General features: G+C 36.8%; 1 protein-coding gene across 1 annotated transcript in view; it reads right to left on the minus strand.

Moving 5' to 3' along the window:
- Kif3C (Kinesin family member 3C) overlaps positions 1 to 25,783 on the minus strand; it is a 685,271-nt gene that overhangs the window by 369,698 nt on the left and 289,790 nt on the right. Inside the window, exon 9 of the mRNA XM_090406914.1 lies at positions 7,173 to 7,312. Coding sequence (XP_090263040.1) covers positions 7,173 to 7,312 — 140 coding nt within the window. The remainder of the gene's footprint in view (positions 1 to 7,172; positions 7,313 to 25,783) is intronic.

Genomic DNA, 25,783 nt, shown 5'->3' on the forward strand with positions numbered 1-25,783 from the left:
CACTTTTATCAACAAAGATGTTTTATTAACGCTAATATTTCGCTAATTTTCAACTCAGCATCATCAGAACACAACACACATGTAAACGCGACAGTGAATGAGTGAAACAATATAATTGCAAAAGACAAAAGATCTAAAGTCCTATTTTTGGCGCCCTCTAACGGGAAAAAAAAAAAAAAAAAAAAAAACAGCAGTTATCCAGGAGTTTTTCTTAGGATAACTGTCTCCCAAATTTTTGGCAAATTAATGCAACCATATTTGTTAAGGTTGGGAGAATTCTTCAAAGCCTCTACTTTTGTAAAAAATTCAATCCATTTCAAAACACTGGTTAAAAATCTAATCCTAAAAAATTCAGACATAATGGTTAGTTTCGATGTCATCTCCCTATTTACCAATGTACCACTTATAGACACTCTTGATTTAATCAAGTCTAAATTTCCCCCAGATATTTTTGAATTATTTCAATTTACCATGAATGCAGGTTACTTTACATGGGGGGGGGGGAATTCTACAAACAGATTAATGGTATTGCTATGGGTTCCCCCCTCTCTCCCCCGTTAGCAAATTTTTACATGGAACACTTTGGAAACAAAGTACTTACCACAGCTACATACAAGCCACAAGTGTGGTTGCGCTATGTAGATGATGTGTTTGCCATCTGGCCCCATGAACAAGACACTTTGGATGCTTTTATCACCTACCTAAACAGCCAACACCCCAAAATTCACTTCACAGTAGAAAAAGAATCAAATAACTGTTTACCATTTCTTGACACATTAGTCATCCGCCTTTCAGATGGATCACTATCTTTTTCTATTTACAGAAAGCCTACACACACAGGAAGATACCTACATAAACAATCACATCATCATCCAGTCCAACAGTACGGCATTTTAAAAACACTTACACACAGAGCCAGAGCCATTTGTTCTAATGATACAGCTCTGACCACTGAACTCCAGTACCTGTGCCATACGTTCTTAGCCAACGGCTACAATCCCTACAAAATAGATAAAATACTACATAGGCCCATTACTCTGCCCTCCCCTAATACACAAGAATACAACATGACCATTTCTATTCCCTATATCAGAGGTACATCGGAAAAGATAGCCAAAGTATTGTTGAAACATGGCCTTCGCACCACCTTCAAACCTCATGTCAAGCTGGCAACTCTGATCCGCTCGCCAAAGGATAAACTTCACCCTTTAGCACACCCAGGAGTGTATGAAGTTCCATGTGACTGTGACTTGGCCTATTATGGGCAAACAGGAAGATCAGTGAACATCCGCCTGGAAGAACATGAAAGATACATTCGCTACTATTACTATGGCAAGTCGGGACTGGCAGACCACGCTTTGGACACTCTTTCACACAGGATTAGATGGAGGAAAACGAATTTGCTATTTAGGAGTCGTTATAGATCTGAAAGATTATTTTTTGAGTCAGCAATGGCTTTGAAGAATTCTCCCAACCTTAACAAATATGGTTGCATTAATTTGCCAAAAATTTGGGAGATGGTTATCCTAAGAAAAACTCCTGGATAACTGCTGTTTTTTTTTTTTTTTTTTTTTCGTTAAAGGGTGCCAAAAATAGGACTTTAGATCTTTTGTCTTTTGCAATTATATTGTTTCACTCACTCACTGTCTCGTTTACATGTGTGTTGTGCTCTGATGATGCTGAGTTGAAAATCAGCGAAATATTAGCGTTAATAAAACATCTTTGTTGATAAAAGTGCTTGTGGTGTTCTTAATACCGCGAAAAATGAGTCATGAATATAGGTGGATTAATACGGTACAAAGTGCCTTAGACGATAGAAATATAAGATCTGATAATGTTGGAGTCTTCACAAGTAACAGACTGATTTGGAGGAAAATTGTAGATAGGAAGTTAGTAATGATGTAATTTTTTTCATGTAGTACTATCATATCCTGTACACCCCTTGAGGGTACATGGCAGGAATTTGATGATGATGATGATGATGATATCCCATATTAATAAATTACTAATTATATGAAGAGCCAAAGGCTTCAATTTGGCAACTTGAAATTATTTAAGTTAAGGGATATTACATAATTTTAATATTCAGCTGTGATGGATTTCCCAGCTACATTGGAATTGAGGTGCAGCTGCTAGATCTTTTGATAATTTTTCTATATACTGTTTGTCAGTCCTATATATAGGTTACAGAGAACTTATAAGATCAAATCTAATACCAATGGTAGTCATTATGGCAGGAACCACTGACAATAAATGGCATGAGATGAAGCCAGAAATTACGCACTGGCAGACTAGCAAACATAGAAGAGAAGAAGTTGTTCTTGTTAGGCTGAGCATAGGTCATAGTCATCTTACACATTCATATTTACTGAGGGCTGATGACCAACCTATGTATGAACAATACAACACCCATCTTGCCATTCGCCATGTTCTGTGGAGTGTCAGCACTTCACTCAAGAAAGGAATGAATTTTTCATTCAATTAACCTTAACACCTCTGGAATTGGCTAAACAGATTTAGGACTGGACAAGGCCGCTGTGCTCACTTATTACATCTGTGGGGAATTTCACAGTCATCCTTTTGCATGTGTGGTGCTGTGCAGACTATGCATGATATCACTGAGGACTGCTCCATACACTTCTTTTTTGGAGACCTCAGGAATTTGCATTTACTCCCAGAGAAGTGCCATTGACTGGTTAATTGAAAACTGTCAGTCTGTATATATAGTCTGGCTCAATAATTTCTTGTATTTCTCCCATACATTAAACTGGCATTCCCGTTAATTTTCCCACCTTTTCAGATTATTCAAATCTTCTTGAAGAGCTGTAATATCAGCACCATTACTAATAATCCTCCCAAGATTCATCACCAAACAACTAAATATGTTAGTGTAACTAGTGGAACTATACTTGTGACCTTCCCACTCCCTGCTCCTGCTCCCCCCCCCATATACAACTCTCTGATATTAGGAATTATCTATCTATTTTGCTCTCATCCACTGCTATTGTTACTCTATAATAAAAGCAGAGATTTTGAAAACAAGAACACTCTTTACCAAATCGATGCTGGCCTGAATAAATTATATTGCTCTTATATGTAAAATTCTGTACACAAGTTGATGTCAATGTCAGTTTCTTGGCTCATTCCCTTAAAACATGTGGTGAAATCTCATCTTGTCCCACTACATTATTGATATCTAGAGCGCTCATATTCAAATCCATTATGTTAATTCACTTTTACTTCTTTACCTCATGCCCATACCTCTAGATATAAAGCCTGCTCTACCAAGATATAACTCTAATAAAGTAATATCATTAACAGCTCATCTATATCATCTGCCGTGGTCACCTGCTATCTCCATTCAGCAAGTCAATCTGTCCACAATCTTTTTTTTCTCCCATTGGCTAAGTAGCAAAAGAATTACTTGGGATTCCAACTGCACTGCAACACTAGTCTCCTCGTGAATTATAATTTTTTTTCTATCTTTACTATACTAGCCACCTTCCTAGCTTGAACCTTGTATCCTTATACACCCGTTCTACCTCTCTCTCTATGCCTTTTAAATCATAACCCCTTTTATATCTGTAATTAATGTTAGCTATTTTCCATGCAATACTGACCTCTCTTCCTTTAAATTCTTTCATCCACTGTATTGTTCTAAGCTGATTTCCAAGAGAGTTTTAAATTTTTTTTTTCAAAGCTGCTTACTTTATTATTCTATATAAATTCCTTCTCCATGCCTATTCATTCTACAAGTCAAGACTACATAGGTTACCTTTCACCAAATGGAAGCAAGTATGACATCTCAGTTACAATCAGATCCTCTGGATCCTTGTGTTCTCTCCACCTCATGCTGAAGACAGTAGTTGTCCTTTAAGAAATCCAAAAATTCTGTTTCCTTTATCTATGTGTTGCTTCATCTGCCCAGTTTATACTGCTTTAGTTAAAGTTCCCATAATGATCATTAGCTTGGCATCTGCCAAAGTAATTTGTCCGAACATTTCCTTCATAACAGTACGTCGTGGTATAAACAACATCAAGAGACAAAAAATGAAATAAAAGTTATTTAATGAAATTACTAATATTTCACTGGTTTTCTACCCTGCTTCTCTAGAGCAGAGATTACAATTGTGACAAGTGCACAACACTCAACTAGATAGTTGTAGAAACACTTCAAATTGTAACTGAAAAAGAACTGTTCTATTTCCCTTATTGTGTATACTGGCGAAGTGAATATATCATATGGCACATCCAGAAACTAAGTTCCAGTGTAAATGAATGAAATGACAACCCCCCTTCTATTGAGATATTTGTCACATATGAGCACAAGTTTTTGTAACTTAACTGTCTCCCAATTCTTCATGGACTTCATATACCATCACTGCTGTTGAATTGTTGAGCCGCTAAAATTCTCTTCAAGTGGAGAAAAAGAATGGAAGTTACTGAGGAAAGATTGGGGCTATAGGAAGGTTCATCTGGATGACTATCCAGATGAACTGTTCAAGCAGCTGGCATGTTTAAGCAGCAGTGTGTAGTTGTGCATTGTTGTGAATCAAAACAACTCTACACTTCAGGATGACCTGCCTTTTTTTTCAAATAAATTGCTACAATTTTTTTTAGAATTCCACAGTAAACCTTTGCATTTATTGTTGCTATTTGACGCATAAAGTCAATGAGCAAAACAATGAATCTGTCCATGGCCAAATTAATGCATACACTAGACGAGCTACAGCTTCGAGCCTCACATCATTACAAGGGCATCTGAAAAGCTATTATACCTCAAATTTACTCAAACTCAACAGAGAGGACACAGCAATTGTGTCCCCTCTGTTGAGTAAATTATCCAGCCCTATGCCTATCCAAAACATGATATGCATGGTTTTCCTGGAGAGAGAAGCATCTGCTTGAATTTCTTTGCTTTGGAGATCCACTACACCACCACTGCATTGATTGTTGCTTACTCTCTAGTTGCATATGAGAAATCCATGTTTCATCTCCTGTTATAATACGTTTCAAAAATTCATTTTTGAAACGTATTATAACGTTTCAAAATGAGACCATTCCAAAAAGTTCACTACTACCATCATACATTTTGTTTTGTGATCATCAGTGAGCATTTCTGGCAACCATTTTGCACACAACTTGTAATTATGTAAATGTTTCTATGACAATTTCATGTAGAAAAGGACAAGAAATGTGTGGGAATTGCATACCCAAATAAAAAATGATTCAAGCACACATTCTCTGTGATGGGCAGCCAGTTTAGTCTTTACTGTGCACATTCATTCTCTCTTCACTGACCATCCTACACCATTCCTTCACTCATGGCACTTTCTTTATACACTTAACTTGCACTTGTCAATACATTTCATCCGGATGAACATTTTTGGTATTTAGAAATTTATCATCGACTGTATCTCACAACCGGTGGGATTTTTAGTTTTACAATACAATGGCAAACATATCCACTGTATATTTCTTGACTCCTGTCATCCTCACTCATGCCACTTGCACCACCAGTATGTTTGGTCACCACTTATTTTCAGGATGTACTGTTATATCTCCTTTATATTTTGTAATTGATATAATATACTAATATACTTCCTTAAGAATGCCTTACTCAACTCTACCTAGGAATGCTTCCTTTTCGGACACTGGCAAATTTATTTTTTATTGCTGCGCAAGCCAGAGTCCTATAATATGAGCTTATTCAAAATTCAGGGAATATTCCTAGGTTAATTGGCATTCATTCTAATATACACTAAATAGATACTGGTACTAACTGCAATTGTGGCCAATAATCTAACACTTTCATTAAATTCCCTCCCGCTATGGTTCTAAATTTTTGCAAGTGGTAATTTGGATTCTCGAAATCAGGCATGAGTCAGGCATATACAACAAAACATGTTTATTGGAACAAATTACACTTTACAACTATAATTGGAATATTATACTAAGCTTTTCAAAATCTCTTGCTAAGCTAGTCACTCAATGCTAATTTAACAAAGCACTCACAGATCAAATTGCTAACCACACACAAACTATAAAACATTAAAACTAGCTAACTATGTTATTCTAAGTCAAACTCTTATTGCATGCTACATTTTAACACATTTCACAACCTGTTACTATTCTGGTATAGATCATCTACAAAATTACAAATTCACATATAATCTCTGTCACATGCAGCTAAAATTTCACTCCTGACATTCCTTTGTTCAGCAGAATTACTCTATCTCAAAATACAAATCCTTATTATAGTCCACTATGAATTGTCCACTTAAATATAATCTAACATTAAATTCTGTCTCATTCAAACATATAGTAAAGGTCTTTATGTTACCCAATCTTTTTCCGAAGGTCTGTTAACGGCCACGTGTTGTTCGAGTCTTCCTTCAATCGGTTGCTTCTGCAATAGGCTTACGACTACGCCGTCTGTTTTACATTCTTCCGGACTCGAACTTCTCACTGCCTCGTTACAGTGCTGTCTCTGCTCCTACATGAGTAGGACATCCGGCGACTGGCACAATTTCAGCTTACTCAGAATGCCTGTCCGCTATCCGGCTTTATGGGACCCTCTCGCTTGTCCCTACTCCGTCCGCTAGTCAGGAATCCTCGAGGTGAAGTCAGGAACAACCAGAAAAAAGCCTCGCATTATCGCATGCATTGCCTTATATTTTGTCCCTTCTTTTCCACACGACCCTTAGTTTTCATGCCCTCAAGATGACCCTCAAAGTCCTAGCTGCCATTAGGTGCTGTATTCTAGGGAATCCCGCTTGCATCATCTTCCTCGTACATTGTAGCTTGCATATACGTGCATATGTAACTTGACCTTTACACTCATACTCTTAACTTCTTTGGCAACTTATTAAGGTTAAGACAGCTTAATGGGACAAGATTATACTACTATTTCCTTATTACAAATTCATTAATCCTATAATCCTTCAGTTTAGTTTTCAACTACAAGATTTTTCTAGTATGATTTACATGTTATTACACATCTTCCTATACAACATAAATTAAGAACTGTGTGCTGTCAACCAGGTATTATCTGAGTTAGCCAAATTCTTATGTTAGATTCTGAATGAATAATTTCTTAAAATTCGTCCATTCAGGATCTAACAGTACCTTGTATATATATATATAAAGTCAGTTGTTTGATTAAAACTTACTGCTCTTCTCCTGAAGTAATGGTTTCTGTATGTGAAGGAGATAATGTATTACTAGTGTGCCCAGGATGTCCATTGTGTTCCACCATTGGTATGGAAGGGATATCTTCAATTGTTTCCAACTGGTCTATTTGCTCTTTTTCCTGAAAAGAATTATATAATTTATCTCAAGATGTTTTACTTTTTTTTGCAATTTCTTTTACAAATTAATTTCAATTTTATTACATCAATTTTTCAATTCATTGGCCAACAAATTAACTAGCTAACAAATTAATTTTATTAGTAACAAGCCTCAATAGCTCTGTAGATATAGACAAAGCCCTTTAGTTGGAAAGACCTGAATTCAATACCCGTTAGTGAAGAGATGAACGTTCACTGGTCTCTTTCGCCTAAAGGTGAAATAGTCTCATACAGAGGTAGGGTTTTTTGTCCCCCAGAACAGTCAAACTGGCCCCGTGAATACACACACATCTACAGACATAGGATACACCAGGAAGTATGGGACCAACCACCTCATCCTTGAGTTAAGGTTGCAAGAATAGTTGGAAAAAACCTCGACGCCTTAAAAGGTATACTGTATAGAATACCTTTTACAATGATAGCATTTAAGAGGAGGATTATGTAACGTAGTATTATCAGTAACATTTTATTAATCATTTTCTTCCAATTTTTAGGTTGTCAGATCTTACATTTTGGTCTTTTAAAGCAGTAATAATTGCAAGAATATATTTATATTTTCGTCTTGCTTTGATTCTTTTTCCAGAACATCTGTTTTGCTAATCTCAGTTTTTCAGTTTAGCACTGCTCCACATTCTTGAATGCTAATTCCGATATTTTTCTCAAGAATTCTCATATCTGAAGCTTCTAGCTCTCTCTCTCTCTCTCTCATGTGTGTGTGCGTGTGTGTGTGTTATAATAGGGGCACTTTCTAGAAGTACTGAGAGATTTTGAAGGCTCACACAGATAATTATTCAGAATGCCTATCACACCTCAACTTAAGCTGATTCCCTGACAAAAAAAAACTCACTCCACTCATTCACCAATCTTCTCATGTGGTGACTTGAAAATTAAGTCTTGATATTCCTGTTAACTACATATATGAAACTTTCAACTTTTGTTCTCTCTCTTTCTGAGTTGTAAAATTGCTTCTGTAATTTTATAGCATATTCTGTCTATCAACCAAATTCCAGTTTTGGTTGACAGACAAAAGGTTGATAATCTTTTAATCCCAAAGTGCTTAATATGACATTCTCCCACATAAAAATGATAACTGCTATCATTTGCCCACACTACTCATTTATGCAAATCATCCTACATCACAGTTTTTAACTATTAACTATCCTAATTTCATATCATGAGCAAAATAAACATTCCTTCTCATAGTTCCCTAGAGCAGCATTTCTCAACCTTTCTAAGCTCAAGGACCAGTAAAATGCCTAAAACAATTCCACAAACAACTAAGTTACAGAGGCGTAGCTGGGGGATCTGCCCTGGGCAGCACTTTTTTGGTGTTCAAGAAATCTTGCCATACTGTCTATAAAACAGCATCTAAGTGATGAAATAGACTACGACAATGTCATCGACAATTTTGCAAACAGAAAAACAAGAAAAATAACATTTAGAATGTTGGAATTAAAGTTTTACTTCAAAAATAAACAGTGTCTTTAATTTATTTCCCTACACGTCATTTGGACTTTTTGTAATTTTTTTAAAAACCTATGTAGGAATTACCAACACTTCGGAAAAACTGTGCCTTTTATAACATAATAAATCTGAAAGCATGTTTTGAATACATATAGAAATATAATTAATTAAATTGGAAGTAAAAAATTAAAAGTGTATTATCAATGAACAAAGTTTTAATTTTTATTAAACAAATAAATAATACATCTCATTACTACTTACATTAAAAGTAAGTAGTAATGAGATGGTTGAGCTTCTCAGCCCTTGCAGAGTTGCTGGATGTTTGGCTCAATATTGGTCAACTTCAGTTGGAGATAAATGCGCGCGCGCGCACACACACACACACACACACACACACACACACACACACACACACACACACACACACAAAGACGATTTCTGTATTTCGTTTTTATTTGAAGGAGCGATGAAAATCCTTTCTCACGAAGATAGGATATAGAAAACTGCATGACGATTTTCAATGCTTCTTCAGATAATTCGGGAAATTCACTTCTCACTGAAGGCGAGATCCAAAATGGAGCCAAACCAAGATTACAGAATTGTTTTAAGTCCACTGTCACTTGAAAGCTCAATTAACTGTTCTCTTTTTTTTCGATAATGAAAGGTCGTTCTCGTGACTGCAAGCCTGAAATGGATTGCGAACCGACAGAAATTTCTTATAAAATTTATTCGGAAAATATGTTTCAAAATTCTGTTTCGGAGTTTTGAGGTGGTAACAAACCTTTTCCAGAAACTCAGAATCAACAAAAATATCATTTTCCACTAAAAAGGATTCCAATGTTGAAAAAGGTGCAAATTGTCTGTCTTTTACATAACACCAGATTTTTTTCGAATGCCTTTATTTTGTCGTAGGCATCAAAACCAGTTAAAGAATTTCTCTGAAGGGAGAGATTTAGTTCATTTAATTTCGAAAAAATGTCTGAAAGATAGGATAGTGTTGATAACCATGCTTTATCAACAAGTGATGCAAAATCAGAATTACGTTCATTTACAAATAATAAAACTTCATGCCTTAATTGAAATAACCACGTTAGTACTTTCCCACTGGAAAGCCAGTGAATTTCAGAATGAAGCAAAAGTTGTATATATATTCACTGTCCATTTCATCACAGAGTATTGAAAATAACCTGTTATTTAACAGTCGAGCTTTAATAAAATTACCGTATTTGCCGACATATAAGACACACTTTTTTCTTTGAAAATAGGTCTGAAAAACAGGGTGTGCCGATACTCAGTTTTTTATTATTTTCATTTCTAGAAATTTTCTCTGTTCCGAGTTACGCAATTTCTTTATTGCTTCCTTGCAGTGTGCGTGAGAGCATTCCAGTTACGTAGAGCAGTGTTACTCAAACTTCAGACATCCGCATTCATATGATTGGTGTGGTATTAATAAAAGATCGTGCTACTAAATGACAAAGACAAGCTGAGAGTTGAGTTGAAATGCTAATTCTCTTCAACCAAATTCCTTATATAATATCTGAAACATATTCACTATATATTTCTTCGTTTTAACAAGTTCACTCAAACAAAACCATATGTTGTACAGGCAACATATGGTTTTGCTCGAGTCATACAGCATTTACTGTGGGATGGGGGGGGGGGGACATGCGATTCATTAATTAGTGCCGTTTTTATCCCAGTTGTCTTTAATTGCACTGTTTGCTAAGAAACATATTAACAGCCTGCAAATGTCTCTGTACCTTATTAGTGATACAATAGGAACGTTTTACGATCTAGAACTTCATGGATATTCTATGTGTTAATGATGCATAGCCGAAAATTTCCATGGACCCCCCAGAAGACCTTTCACGTACCCCTGGGGGTATGCATTCCACACTTTGAGAAACACTGACGTAGAGTTCAGTGGATGCGCATGTGCTGTCATCGATGATCACAGCTGTGTCTTGTTCGTTTAAACTTTCAATTGTGAATTTCAGTTGTGAATGGTGATAAATATCTGCCATTAAATTTTCTTTAAATTTCTTGACAAATTATGGCTGAAAAACATCGGCATTGTTACAATATTGCATGCAAGCTACGTGTGATTGCGTATGCTAAATAACATGGAAACAGGGCTGCAGAGAGGCATTTCGGACCACCCCCAACTGATAAAATGATAGAACTTGGCAGAATCAGGAAGAGGATTTAAAAAAAGCAACTCACAGTAAACATAACCCACAAAGTGGAATACAAAATGGCCAGAACTTGAGGCAGAACTGAATACTGGGATTTTTGACCACAGAAAAGCAGGACTTTCAGTGTCTACAAAAATGATTATTCATCAAGCGAAAGCGATAGCCACTAACAGAGGGATCGCCAACTTTACTGGATCAACATCATGGTGTTCAAGATTCATGAAGAGAAACCAGCTATGTATGCAGACTAAAACAAAAATATCACAAAATATGCCAACTAAATATGAAGAAAAATGATTGAATTTCATTGATTTGTCATTAATGAAAGAAAACGAGAAAATTTTGAACTTGTGCAAATAGGAAACATGGACGAGGTTCCCTGACTTTTGATGTGCCCTCCAACAAAATTGTAGATTCCAAGGGCACTAAAAGTGTTACTATTAAAATTTTGGGCACGAAAAAACTCACTACACGGTTGTTTTATCCTGCTGTGCTGATAGCACAAAATTGCCGCCCAGTATTGATTTTTAAAAGGAAGATGCTATCCAAAGAAAAACTGCTTAAAGGAGTGTTTGTACATGTTCACGCAAAAGGCTGGATGGATGGAGGAGGAATGAAGTTATGTATAGATAAAATTTGGTCTAGGTGCCCTGGTGGACTGTTGAAGAAGCCTGCCATGCTAATATGGGATTAGTTTCGTTCTCACAGAAGAGACGATGTTACAAATAAACTCAAGGAATTGAAAACTCAGCTATAAACTCAGAATATAATTCAGCTATAATTGAAAACGCAGCTAAAATTCAGCTATAATGGAGGTCTAACTAGTCAGCTTCAACCTTTAGATGTCTGTATTAATAAACCATTTAAGGGATTTATGAAGGAGAAGTGGAACATCTGGATGCAGTCTTCAGATTTTGAGGTTACGGCAGGAAGAAGGAAGAGGCCTAGCATTTCGCAAGTTTGTGAGTGGGTCAAAGCTTCATGGGATGCTGTGAAAACTGAGACAGTGGTTAAATCATTTAAGAAGTGTGGAATTAGTAATGCACTGGATGGTACAGAGGACAATTTGTTGTATGAGGACTCAAATTCTGATTTAGAAGAGGCATCAAGTGTCTCTTCATTTATCTCTGGAGATGAATTTCTGGGTTTTGACGATTAAAAGGTGGGTATTTGTTGAAAGTAGACCTACTTATTACTTTATATTTGAAATGCTGTAAATTCATTATAATATTCAGTGATAAAGTTTTTTTCCTAAAAAATGTGTACAAAAATGGGGGTGCGTCCCCCATTTTTGTACAAATAAGGTAACTAACTTTACAGCGTTGTATAGCACAGTTTTAAATTCTGGTGGCATTCCTTTGGAGGCTAATGCTTTCCTATGTGAAACAATGTATCCAATTCATATCAGGAGCTACTTGCTTGCTTGACCATAGAAACAACCCCACTATGCCTGCCTGCCTGGAAGGGCATGAGCTCCATCCGAACAGAAGCCTATACATTTTTCCCACTGGATCCCTTTGTGTATTATGTAATTATTGAGAGTGTGAAATATTTCTTCTCCAGTTGTTCGGGATGGCAAAGTTCTACAAAACAGAATATCATCATGAATGTTGTTATCATGTGCATATCTTAAGTAGCATATTAACTGTGCATCACTTTTAACGTCAGTAGTCTACTTGTAAGCACAATAAGGGCTCTTCTTAACTCTTTTGATTAACTGTGATTCTACGTCACCTGCCATATCATTAATTCTGCGACCAACAGTGTCATTTGAAAGAGGAATAAAATCATTTATCCCTCTCTTCTGACACATTAGAGTAAATAAAATTTGCATTATTAATTTTCCAATGTATTTATACTCATTCTTACACTTACCTTCAATTCTAATTAGTGCAGGATTTAGTCGAAAATTTTTTTGCTGCCAACTGAGATGCACTTGTATGACAAATGGCTTGCAGTCCAACTGAGTTAGACAGTCCTGCTCTAGTATTAAAACTTACTTCCTCAGGATGAAATACTGCAATAAAGTGCTCATTGAACAACTCCACTATGTCCTCTGCATCAGTCACTCTATTCCCATTTTTATCGTGCAATGTCATTCTTCCACAGTCATTTCTCCTCCTACTGGCCACATAGCTAAAAAATTCCCTAGGATTTTCTTTGAATCTTAGGGCCAATCTCTCTTCTGATATTCCAGTTTTGCCTTCCTTACCATACTAGTCACACTCCTGGCCTGAGTCTTACATTCTTCATGCATCTGCTTTCTACCCCTTCTCCTTATATCTCTTTCATAACCTCCTTTTCACCTGCAGTTCCTGTTTGATAAAGTTTGTTCATCCACTTTATGCCAAATTGTATCCTCTTCTTCACTTGTGGAATACAGGAAACTATTACTGCTAACAAATATCCCTTCACATTTTCCCAAGTTATTATCAACTTTTCTCAGTTATTATCAACTCTTCTGATGCTATGACAAATCCAAAACTCTTGTTCCCTCTATTGCATGTTGTCTAAGACATTTGTCCCTCAAGAATTCTAGAAATTCCATTCCCTTATTGCTACATGCATCTTTCTCTATCCAATTTATACTGCTGTAGTTAAAATCTCCCATAACAATCATTCTTTTTGCACTTGCCAAGCTCAACTGTCTACACATCTCCTGATCCCCACCCTCTGTGCTTCTTGGTCTGTAGCAACACTCCACTAAAAATCCTGTTCTGTCCACTTCTACCTCACACCATATGCTTTCAAAATCCTTAGTGTCACTGCCTTCCAAAGCATCCACTCTTAGAGGACATAAGTCATTACTTATTATAAGCAGTACTCCACCACCACGCTTTCCCTTCCTATCCTACCTAAAAATGCTGTACCCTGCTACTTCTATTCCTGTTATTATATCCTCTTCTGTGAACCACGTCTCAGTGATCCCAATAATCTTTGGCCAGGCTGATGTTATCAGCGCCACCAATTCCTCTCCTTTATTCTGGATACTCCTGGCATTGACGTAAAGCATAAAAATGCCATTGTTTCTATACCCAGCATTATTCTCTCTAGATTCTACTGGGTTCAGCATTACTTGATGTCGTCCCCCTTCTCCCAAGTACCCATTCCCACAAGAGGCCACCCCTGCTACCATCCATCCTGGGACACACTAACTCACTCAGAACAGCAATCTCTCCAGATGCATACATCCATCCTCATTCAAATGCAAATGATTTCTCACATACAATTCCTCTCTGTCCTCAAACACCCTCCAAGCATTCACATATTCCAATCCTCTCTTCTGACACATTCTAGCTAATATGTTATTCAATATTACTACTCTTCTGCTCAGTTCTTCACTATCATACCTAGCAACACACACACACAATCTTTCCTCTCTCTGTCTTCTTTTGCACAACCTCAAGCAAGAATCTCATATCTCTCTCTTCCCAATTTACACTATCTGTCAAGTTATTTGTTCCTACCATCACAATCATCTCATCGACCCTTTCACCCCTCTTAATTGCCATAGCCACACTTTCTATCGTTCCTCCAGGCAAACACTCCTCATGCATCCTATCTTGAACACTATGGATCATTGAGTCCCCATACATTACACCTCTCACCACCCTGTTCCTTGATTGCTCACATGCATCCCTCACTCTCTCTCTCTCTCCTCTAACACTTTCTCTCTGTGTTCTGCTACTTACCTGCATTTCTGACATCACTCTATCCCTGGTTCCAATGCTCTTTTGTATTTCTCTCATTCCCTCTCTCCTACTGTTTCCATTCTCTCCTCTTCTCTCATTCCCTCTCTTCCACTGTTCCTATTCTCTCCTCTTCTAACATTCCCATAACTCTCTCTCATTCCCTCTCTTCTACTGTTCCTACTCTCTCCTCTTCTAACATTCCCATAACTCTCTCTCATTCCCTCTCTTCCACTGTTCCTATTCTCTCCTCTTCTATCATTCACATAACTCTCTCTCATTCCCTCTCTTCTACTGTTCCTATTCTCTCTTCTATTTTGCAAAAGCTTTTAATAGACTGCCAGATGAAAAGCTGTTAAATAGAAAGAAATGGGATTGGATAACAGACTAGTGAGTTGGTTCGATGACTGGCTGTGAGAAACTATCAGAAAGTTGTATATGGGGGGCTGGTGCAGGGGGTCTCTGTTGAGGTCATTGTTCAGTTCGTATATTAATAATACTGGAATGGATTTAAGTGGTGGTAATTTAAGTTTTGTACAATGAGATGCAAAGTGTACGCTTTGCATCTCATTGTTGATTACCAAATTTCAAAATGCTATATTGAACTGTCAGTTCAACATTTGCAAATCTGAACTGGTTCCACTAACCTGCTCATTCATACAATTAATTCAAGTACTCCTGTATGGCCATAACATCTGCTTCACTCTGCAATGCTCTCCCCAGTTTTGCATCATCTGCAAACAAATGATGCAAAACTTAAATTACCACCACTTAAATCCATTCCAGTATTATTAATATACGAACTGAACAATCACCTCAACAGAGACCCCTGCACCAGTCCCCCATATACATTACCCTCATCTACCCAATGCTGTATACGGTCCCTCACTACTTTCTCCAAAATCTTAACAACTACTGATGACACACAAACTGGCCTATAATTAGACACCTCCAGTCTGTTACCACCCTTATGCAATGGCACTATCTTACCTTCCTTCCTGGGCACCTTTCCCGCAGCCAGACTTTCACGGAAAAGCCAGGTTAAAGGCACTGTCAGTTCCCTAGCACATTCTCTCAAAACTCGTGGTGAAATACCATCCAGTCCCAAAGCTTTACTGACATCCAGAGTACTCAGTATCTGAAACACACTCTCCTCCTGTGCCTCTAAACCTTGAACCTGCCCTATCCTTCTAGCATTAAAACTGACTCCTCTATGATGAAATACTCCAATAAAGTGTTCATTGAACAATTCCACTATGTCCTCTGCATCAGTCACTCTATTCCCATTTTTATCCCACAATATCATTCTTCCACAGTCATTTCTCCTCCTACTGGCCACATAGCTAAAAAATTTCCTAGGATTTTCTTTGGATCTTAGGGACAATCTCCTCTCATATTCCAGTTTCATTTTCCTTACCACACTAGTCACTCTCCTGGCCTGTGTCTTATATTCTTCATGCATCTTCTCTTCACCTCTCTCCTTATATCTCTTCCATAGCCTCTTTTTCTCATGCAATTCCTGTTTAATATTGTTTGTCATCCACTTTACTCCAAATTGTGTCCTCTTCTTCACTCGTGGTATACAACTTACCATTGCTGCTAACAAATATTCTTTTACAATTTCCCACGCACTAATGATATCCCCGCTTTAAATTGAACTTACATAATAAATTTCTACTTTACCGTATGGTCATACGTCCAGTTATTACCTACGCCTCACCAGCATGGAGTCACACTTCACGATCAAATATTTCAAAACTACGAAGAATCCAAAATAAATGCTGGAGGATGATCCTGGATGCCACATGGCTTATCAGAAATGCACAGATTCATCGAGAAACCGGCATTCCATACATTTCCTCCCTTCTCTGCAATCTCGCAGAAAAATTCTTCGTCAAGTCAAGTTCACATTCAAACCCGCTGATCATACAAGCTGTCAATTACAATGAAACAGATTACCACAAATATAAAAGACCAAAGGCTATTCTACTCCCAACTGATCATACCTAATGCAACTGCCCTGAGAGGGTGAGCTTAATTGCTCACAAAACTTCTTTTTTGCAAATAACTCTCATTACAGACAAAGGGGAATGTGAAAAGGACTTGTACTTCACCCATCCTGACAGTAGCGATAATGGTTAAAAACTGCGGTATTTCTTCTGTCTCTGGCTCCAACTGATGACAGTTTGATTACTGGGGAGAATAGAGAAATTCTGCTTAGTAATGGGTTTTGCTTATCACTGAGTGGAACCAATGCTGAATTTCCAGTCTTGGAATGATGAGTTTAGAGTAGCGATCCTTTAGGGTGCTCTTCTAGATCACTCAGAGTTTTTCAGAGAGCTACTCTCACACTTTAACACTCAAATAAAGGTCAAAATTAAAGAAGAAATAAAGTTTACTAATGCAGAGTTTCCTCACTATGATTGCCATCTAAACAAAAAGAAATTAAGTAGTTTACAAATCAAGAACAGTAGCCATAAAATGAAAATAATGGTACACATCTGGGGAAAAAAAAAAAAATGGAAAAGAATTTTCCAGAAGGGCTACACACAAAAGCCCTACTTTTCACATAGTACACATTGCAGACCTCACCTGATTCATCCAAAATCTAAAAGTTGATATCAGTTTCACTACACTAATTATATCATCTCCCTTCTCTCTTGCCTCATTATGTGTATGAGGATTTCACAGGCCAGTTATATAAGAATCTATATGGAAATTCATGCTGCACCATAATATCAGGTCCGTTTCTCCAAAAAACATACTTCTGCATATACATTAAACTTTAACAGACAGATATTCACTTCAATCGAATCATTCTGGTTTTGTGACCACATTTTTTATTAAAAAAGACTTTTTTTAAACTAAATAAGCACTAAAAACAAACCCGACAAGTTTCGTTCGTCGTCAGATTAACATCTTTAGGGGTAAAGATAACTTACAGTTTTAAGCACAAACTATAAGAAATTACGAAAAAACAAGTTCATTTATTGGTATTATGAACATGAAAAAAAAGTTTGTTAAAAAACTGAATACAGATCTATACAACCGTTATCATATATTGGCTGGAAACAATGCTATTTGATGTCGCGTTCTGTGGTTCACTTTCACTCTGTCCGAGGTCTGAACTGGGTCATCATCATCATCATCATGCATATCAAGGATTTAGGCCTAGCATGGCCTGTTCCGGCCTTAGACATCATCGTTGAATCGTTTAAGAGGACATCCTGGTTTCTTTTTCCTAATGGCTTGTATTTTAAGGCTTGTTTTGGTAATCTTTCTGTTTTCATTCTTTGAAAGTGTTCCATCCATTTATGTTTATATTTTTTAATTTTTTCTATTACTGGTTCTTGGTTTAATTCTTTCATAATTTCTTCATTTCTTTTGTGATCAAACAGGGTATACTTTGCAGTTTTTCTCATAAACTTCATTTCTACTGTTGTTAATCTTTGTTTGTCTTTTTGTTTTATTGTCCAGATTTCGCTTCCATACATAAAGACTGGTATGGCTAATGTATTGTATACTTTTAGTCTGGTTGGTTTTTGAACTAGGTTTGGTTTAAATATAGAGTTAATTACACCTGTTATTTTTAAGTATTTTGCAATTTTTACGTTTATATCTTTTTCATTTTCATATGTGATCGTACATCCTAGGTAGTTAAAAGAATTCACCTGTTCTAAGATCTTGTTATCTATTACTATTTTAGTTCTTGCTGGATCTTGTCCTTTAAAGGCCATAGTTTTTGATATTAATTTCTGTTGATATTATCATACCATAATCTTTGGATATTTCATTTAGATCTAAAATAGCTTTCTGTGGTTTATCTTCAGAATTTGTAATTATTATTTGGTCATCGGCAAAAAAGGAGAGTGTTTAAGTTCACTGCAGGAGAGAGTTTAATTCGTTGATGTAACTTTTTATTCCATTTTATTATTTCATTTAAGTAGATATTAAAAAGAGTTGCTGAGAGGGGACATCCCTATCAGACCCCTTGGTTTATCTCTCTTGTATATGATAGTTTGTGGTTTAATCTTATTTGTATTTGATTATTTTCATATATACTTGTGATAGCTTTTAGGATATTATTTGGTATTTGTCTTTCTTTTAATATGTTAAATAATATGTTTCTTTTAACTTTGTCAAATGCTTTTTCAAAGTTAATAAATGCAATATGTGTTTCTAAATTGTATTCTCTTCTTTTCTCTATTATTAATTTTAGGCAAAAGGCTAGGTCTATACATGATCGTCCTTTTCTAAATCCATTCTGCTTCTAAAATAAAGTTTTTGGAATATTTCAGTTTGCTATTTAAGATTCTGCTATATATTTTGCAACAGGAATTTAGTATACTGATAACTCTATAGTTTTTAGGGGCATCTCTATTACCTTTTTTAAAGATAGGAATCAAAATGGCTTTTTTCCATTCTATTGGGGGGGGGGGGGGATACCAGTTGAATAAATTTTATTTAAAAATAATAAGAGTCTTTCTTTGAATCTAGTTCCTGCATACTTATATAGTTCTGAACCTAGTGTATCTTTTCCAGGTGATTTTCCGCTTCGTGTTTCTTTCAGACTGATTTCTAATCCTTCTTTAGTTATTTCCTTTTCATTAATTGTTTGCCAGTTGTCTTTTTTAAAATATTTGTTTGTCCAAATTCTGTGTAGTAATTTAGAAATTCTTCTAATTTCAATTCAGTGTTTAATTTTATGTTTTCTTTGGTATCTGCATTTAAGTGTTTCAAAATTTTATATACATTGGGTCTTATTTTATATAAATCATGTTCTAAATTAGAAACAAATTTGTTCCATGATTCTCTATGTCTTTTGCTGACTTCTCTTTTAGCCATGGCTCTTATTCTTTTATATTCTATTTCATCTTCCAATCTTTTACTGCTTAACCATTTGTGATAGGCTTCTTTTTTCTTTTTGATTATTTCTTTCATTGTATCATCACAGATCTTCAGTTTTTTCCTTTTATTGAATTTTTTGGTCTTTCTTAAGCTTTCATTTGCTGCTGCATTTAGTATCATTTTTATATTAAGCCATTCTATTTCTATTTCTTCATTTTGTTTTATTTTGTCTAGATATTGGTTAATTCTTTGTTCATATAGCTGTACATTTGTGTCATTCAATAGTGTAGTTTTATAAACAAATGTTTCAATTTTTCTTTCTGTTCTTGTTACTTGTAGCCATTTAGGTGGTAATCTTAATTTCATTTTAACAAGGAAGTGGTCACTGCTTATTTCATATCCTCTGTGAACTCTAACATCTAGTGAAAATTTTGATGCCTTTTCATTTAGTATAAAGTAATCTAATATTGATTTCCATCCTCTTGCTGCCCAAGTATATTTATGCATGTCTTTATGTTTATAGAAGGAATTCATTATTTTTAGGTTATTATAAACTACAAAGTCAATCAATTTTTTACCATTGCTGTTTAGAGTATGTTCTCCATGTATTCCTATATTATTATTAATTTTTGTGTTTCCAATTCTTGCATTCAAGTCTCCTGCTAAAATTAGATAATCATTTTTATTTATTTTATTATATATGTTATGTAGCTGATTATAAAAATCAATATTATCTTGTTCTCTTCCCTCTTCTGGGGCATATAAACCAATTATTGTTAAATAGCTCTATCTATTTTTATTCTAGCTTCTATTATTCTTTCATTCCATAATTTATAATGTTTTAACTGTTTTGAAAGGGAGTTATGAATCCAAATCATGACTCCTGCTTGTGCTCTTTGGTCTCTGTCAACTCCACTGTATATCACATTAAAATTTTCAGTTCTCATGGTTCCTTTTAATTTCTTTTTTGTTTCAGTTATTACTGATATTTTAAAATTTCTTTCATTTAATAATTGGCCAAATTCTATCTCTTTATATGCTATTCCTCTCACATTCCAGTTTGCTATGTGTATTATATTTTGTCATTTCCATTTCTGTTTTACCTTTTCCATTCCAGCGTCGTTTCCTATAGATTCAATCCGATTATCATTTTCTGTCAGTTTACTAGTAGAATTATGTTCTCCATGTCAGGGGGGACTAGCCTGACGATGGAATAGTTCAGTGGTAGGGCTGCTACCTTAAGGCTTCTGAACTAGCCTTCTACCGAATTTTAACCCATAGGAGGAATAGGGTATATTGAAGGAGGAAAGAGTAGATTATAGAAGAATTACAGTAAGGTTAATAGAGAGGGCATAGTTGCAAGGCCACAAATGAAAAGACCCCATGGCCCTCGAGTACTCTAATAGCACAGGGGTCATAAAATAAGAAAAGTTGCCTAATAAGGCCTTATAGGAAAGATTAAAATAAGTAGATCTTCATCAAAGTAGTAGAAGGAGAGGAGATAGATCCAGCTAAGGGTCCATGGGAGTGCCGCTTCCCTTACAATCGAGATGATTGCCCATTATGGGTAAATTTTTAATAAACGCGGATCAAACTTGATTTAAAATCAAGCCTTGATTTTTGTTGTATTGCGTAGGAATTTTCAGGAATAATACAATCAAGCAAAGTATTCCACTCAGCAACCACTCCCCATTGTAAAGAACCTTCACCTCACTCCTTTGCTCACACCCTCCTTATACAGTTTCCAGGAATGACCTCTTGTTCTACCACTCCTCTCCCTTTCTATGAAAAATGTATTCCACGTTAACCTGGTAACAACCCATGACCAACTTATATGTCTCAATCATATCCTCACCTCCTCATCCTATTCACAAGGCATTGAAAATTACATTCTTTCAATCTGTCTTCATACTAGTTACCATCTTTCAGAATCCTCTCTGGACCCTTTTTAATACATCCTTGTCACCATGAAAATTCAGTGCCCAATCTATGCAAAATAATACATATGAGGCTTAATCAAGGCAATATATATTGAAATCATAACCTCTTTATTATATGCACATCAAGGTCCTCTAGATCACAGTTATTATCCAATGTGATGATTTCACAACTTGTGCAACGTGGCTGCTAAATTTTAGGTCCTTGTCCAACAACACACTAAGATCTCTCATCTCCTCTACTTCCTTTAAAATGTTCCACCAAGTACACTTTGCATCTCACTGTTGATTACCAAATTTCAAAATGTTATATTGAACTGTCAGTTCAACATTTGCAAATCTGAACTGGTAGTTCCACTAACCTGCTCATTCATATAATTAATTCAAGTACTCCTGTATGGCCTTAACATCTGCTTAACTCTGCAATGCTCCACAGTTTTGCATCATCTGCAAAACTTAATTATAAACTTAAGACGATGTGATTGACTCTCACAGATAATCAACATATCCATGTTGACTATCTGTGAGTCAACATGGATTTGTGAAAGGGCGCTCTTGTTTTAGCAATATGCTAGCCTTTTATAATAAAGTTACAAGAACATTAGATGAGGGAAAGGCATATACTGCAATTTTCTTAGACTTAGCGAAGGCATTTGACAGGGTGCCACATGATAAGCTGATATTTAAGTTGCAGCACACGGGTCTGGATGTCAGATTGGTCTACTGGATTCAGGATTGGCAGCCTGATCGGTATCAGAGAGTTGTGTATGGTGGAGCGGTTTCAAGGAGGCAGAGGGTTACAAGTGGGGGTCCCACAGGGCTCAGTACTAGGACCTATATTGTTTAACCTTTATATCAATGACATTGCCAGTCCACTGCAAGGGGATATTCAGATGTTTGCAGATGATGCGAAGCTGGGAAGGATTATTAGTAATAGTTCAGATGTGGTAGCCCTGCAAGAGGATTTGAATAAGCTAGATAGATGGGTAAATGAATGGGGATGTTGGTTTAATGCAGCAAAATGTAAGGTCTTCAGGTTTGGGAAACATCGATGGGATGCTGCATACTCTATGGGAGGAGTTATACTGGAGGAAGTAGGGGAGAAAACAGATCTGGGGTTGATGATTGATAGAAACCTGAAATTTAGGGGACATATTACAAAAGTGGTGAAGGTAACACAGAGGATTGCTGCAATTATGAGGAGGACACTGACCTGCAGAGATAAAAGGGTTATCATTCCATTGTATAAGTCTCTGATCAGACCACACTTAGACTACTGTTCTCAGATTTGGTCCCCAGGATTTGAAGGGGATAAATTAACTGTGGAAAGGGTACAAAGGCAGATAACAAAGATGGTTTCAGGACTGTACCATGTTAGTTATGAGGATCAGCTGAGGGAATGTGAACTGCAGAGTTTGGTGGATAGAAAGAGGACAGGTGATATGATTGAGACTTTCAAACTGTTGAGAGGTGGTTACAGGGTTGACACTGGGTAGTTCTTTCGCTTGTTGAACAGCGGGAGGGAGTGATGACAAGAGGCCATCCCTGGAAGTTATGAAAGGAAACTGTGAGCAAGAGGGTGAGGAGTGTTTCTTTGCATGGAGGGTGGTTGAACCACGATGAGTTTAAGGAGTGGTATGATAGACTTTGTGTTTCTTAGGGGGGACCTCCCCTCAATGAGTCTTGACAGACTTTATGTTCTTAGGAAGGACCTCCCACGATGAGTCTTTTGACTCTATGGAGGCCTGAATAATAATAATAATCTGCTCTTGCGGTTGATCATTGGGTAGAGCTGCGCAGTGACTTTGGAAGTCTTGGAGCCAATGAGATTGATGTGTTTGCTAAAAAGGAGTTTCTTGTCCAATAATACCCGAAGGTATTTGGTGTCAGATTGCCATGGACTCTTTTGACCAGAGAGGAAGATGTCTTCTTTAATGCAGACTTTTCTTCCGGAGAACAGCATAGCTGAGCTTTTGAGGGGGTTCACCTGAATCCTCCACTTGGTGAACCAGTTTTCTAGTGCATTGATACTTACTTGGAGCCTAGTGATTGCTAGGCGAGCGCTGAGCGACCTTGCTAGAATAGCGGTGTTGTTGGCATGAAGAATCGTAATTCAGAGGGATGTCTGATATGCAAGTTGTGAAAAGTATTAGGGCCAGGAGAGAACCTTGAGGTACTCCAGCCAGGATTTTGCGCCTTGATGACACAATTCCGTTAAGTTTTACTTGCATTTATCTTTCACTAATGTATGAGTATATGAGTTTCACTAGTTTAATTGAGATATTGTTTTCAATTAGTGTGAAGATAAGGCCTTGATGCCAGACCTTATCAAAGGCCTTGGCAACATCCAAAAATACAGCAGCAGTGTAAAGGTGCCAGTTAAAACCATGGGCGAGATGTTCTGTTAGTCGGTGAATTTGTTGCACTGTGTTGTGAGCTTTGCGGAACCCAAATTGCTCATTTGGAATTATTTTATGTTTGTTCACTGCTGATTGTAGTCTTGATAGGATGACCTTTTCTGTTACTTTGCTGAGGCAGGAAAGTAGACTGATAGATCTGTAGCTTTGGGGAAGTTGTAGGTTATTACCATAGGCTCTTTCAGAGGTATAACGTCAGCGATTTTCCAATCTGTGGTAAAGTACTGGAATCTTAAAATGGAATTGGTAATATTAACTAGATGAATTATGGCTTTCCTTGGGAGTAGCTTTATTATTCTATTGGTAATGTCGTCAGGGCCGGGAGCCTTTTTGTTCTTCAGATGGGATATATAATTGATTATTTCTGTTGGAGATGTGCGGATAATGATTTCTGAATCATCCTTAGGCTGTGTTAATGCTTTTCTAACTTCACGATGAACTTTGTAAATGAGATTAATATTTAAGTTTTCATAACATGGGCCGCACTGATTTTCCAGATTGTCAATTAGGGCTTCTACATTTCTTCATCCAAGTGTGCGATTCCAAGTTTGGTCTTCATAGGGGAAAGGGGTTGTCTTTTGGTATACAAAGAGATTTTACAAATTTCCACATGAGTTTATCTTCTGGGTTGATTTCCGTGAGTTTGAATTCCCATTTGTAATTCCTGTGTATCTGGAGGGCTTCTCGAAACTGTCTGTTCAGGTTGTTTAAGGTTGTTTTGTCCTGCGGTGCTCTAGTGTTGTGATATCGCTTTCTGGCTTTGTCTTCGGCCCTAATCGGGTCCATTATCTCTGTTTGAGTGACTGATGCTATTGCTGTGCTGGTTTGCCTAGTTAAATTGCTTAGAGCTAGGTCTATGTCTTCTTTTTTGCAAATGACAGGAAGTGGGCCGATGTGGACTGGGAGAACCTTAGAGAGCTTGTCCCATGCTAAGAAAGAATGATGGTGAGATAGCTGCTCCTGAAGTCCTAGCTTGAGCAGGATGGGATTATGATCTGAGTTAAGCTCTTCTAATGCCTCCAGCTGGTATTGATATCTGATGCTCCTGAGGATAACTATGTCTAGTACGTCAAAACTTCCTGATGGGCTGTAGTGAGTGGGCTCAGTGGGTCCAGCTGCTATTGATGAGTTGAGTGATGTGTAGTTGAATAAGGTAAGGCCTTTGGAGTTGATTGATGACCTGATCCAAGCCATATGTTTGAAGTTGAGGTCTCCTGCTATAATTATAAAATCCGTGGAGCCGAGGATAGAGTCTGCTGTCAATAGAGAAATGCCGGGAGGATTGTATGCTGCGTAGATTTTGAGTTTGCCTGCATTATTTGTGTGCACCTCTACGCCTGTCACTTCAAGGTTTACAGTTTAAGGGCTGGTCAATGCATTGTGGCTCAAATAATTTTTAATAAAAATAGCTGTGCCACCACCACTAGAGTTAAGTCTGTCTGTCCTATATAGAATATAACCTCTTGGTCTTGGGTTGTTTGATGGTCTGAGATGGGATTCACTGATGAATATTATGTCTGGATTGTATCTCTTTGTGAATTCTTGCAGCTCAAGAATTTTATTTGTTAAGCCATTGGCATTCCATGCTGTTATCATGAGGGAATTCGGTTTGAATTTTTTAAAGAGAGAGCTGTTAATATGGATTAGGTTTCTAGATAAAATCTTTCTGGAAGATGGTGAGATGCTTGCTTTGCTGAATTCGTGCAGCATTGTTGCAAGTGAAGAGGTTAGAGCTGATGTGAGTTTGGAGATTGTTTGCTCTTGCAATGAAGGAGTCTGAGTTCGTACCACCTCTGCATATGATTTGGACATGGATGAAGGTCGAGTGCCTTCCTGTGCAGCTGAATGTAAAGGATTATGATCTGGAGGGTGACCTGCTTGGTT

The sequence above is a fragment of the Typopeltis vanoorti genome, chromosome 17, assembly GCF_054136105.1.
Source record: "Typopeltis vanoorti isolate ZY-2024b chromosome 17, IOZ_Tvanoo_1.0, whole genome shotgun sequence".
In the NCBI taxonomy this organism is placed as follows: domain Eukaryota; kingdom Metazoa; phylum Arthropoda; class Arachnida; order Uropygi; family Thelyphonidae; genus Typopeltis; species Typopeltis vanoorti.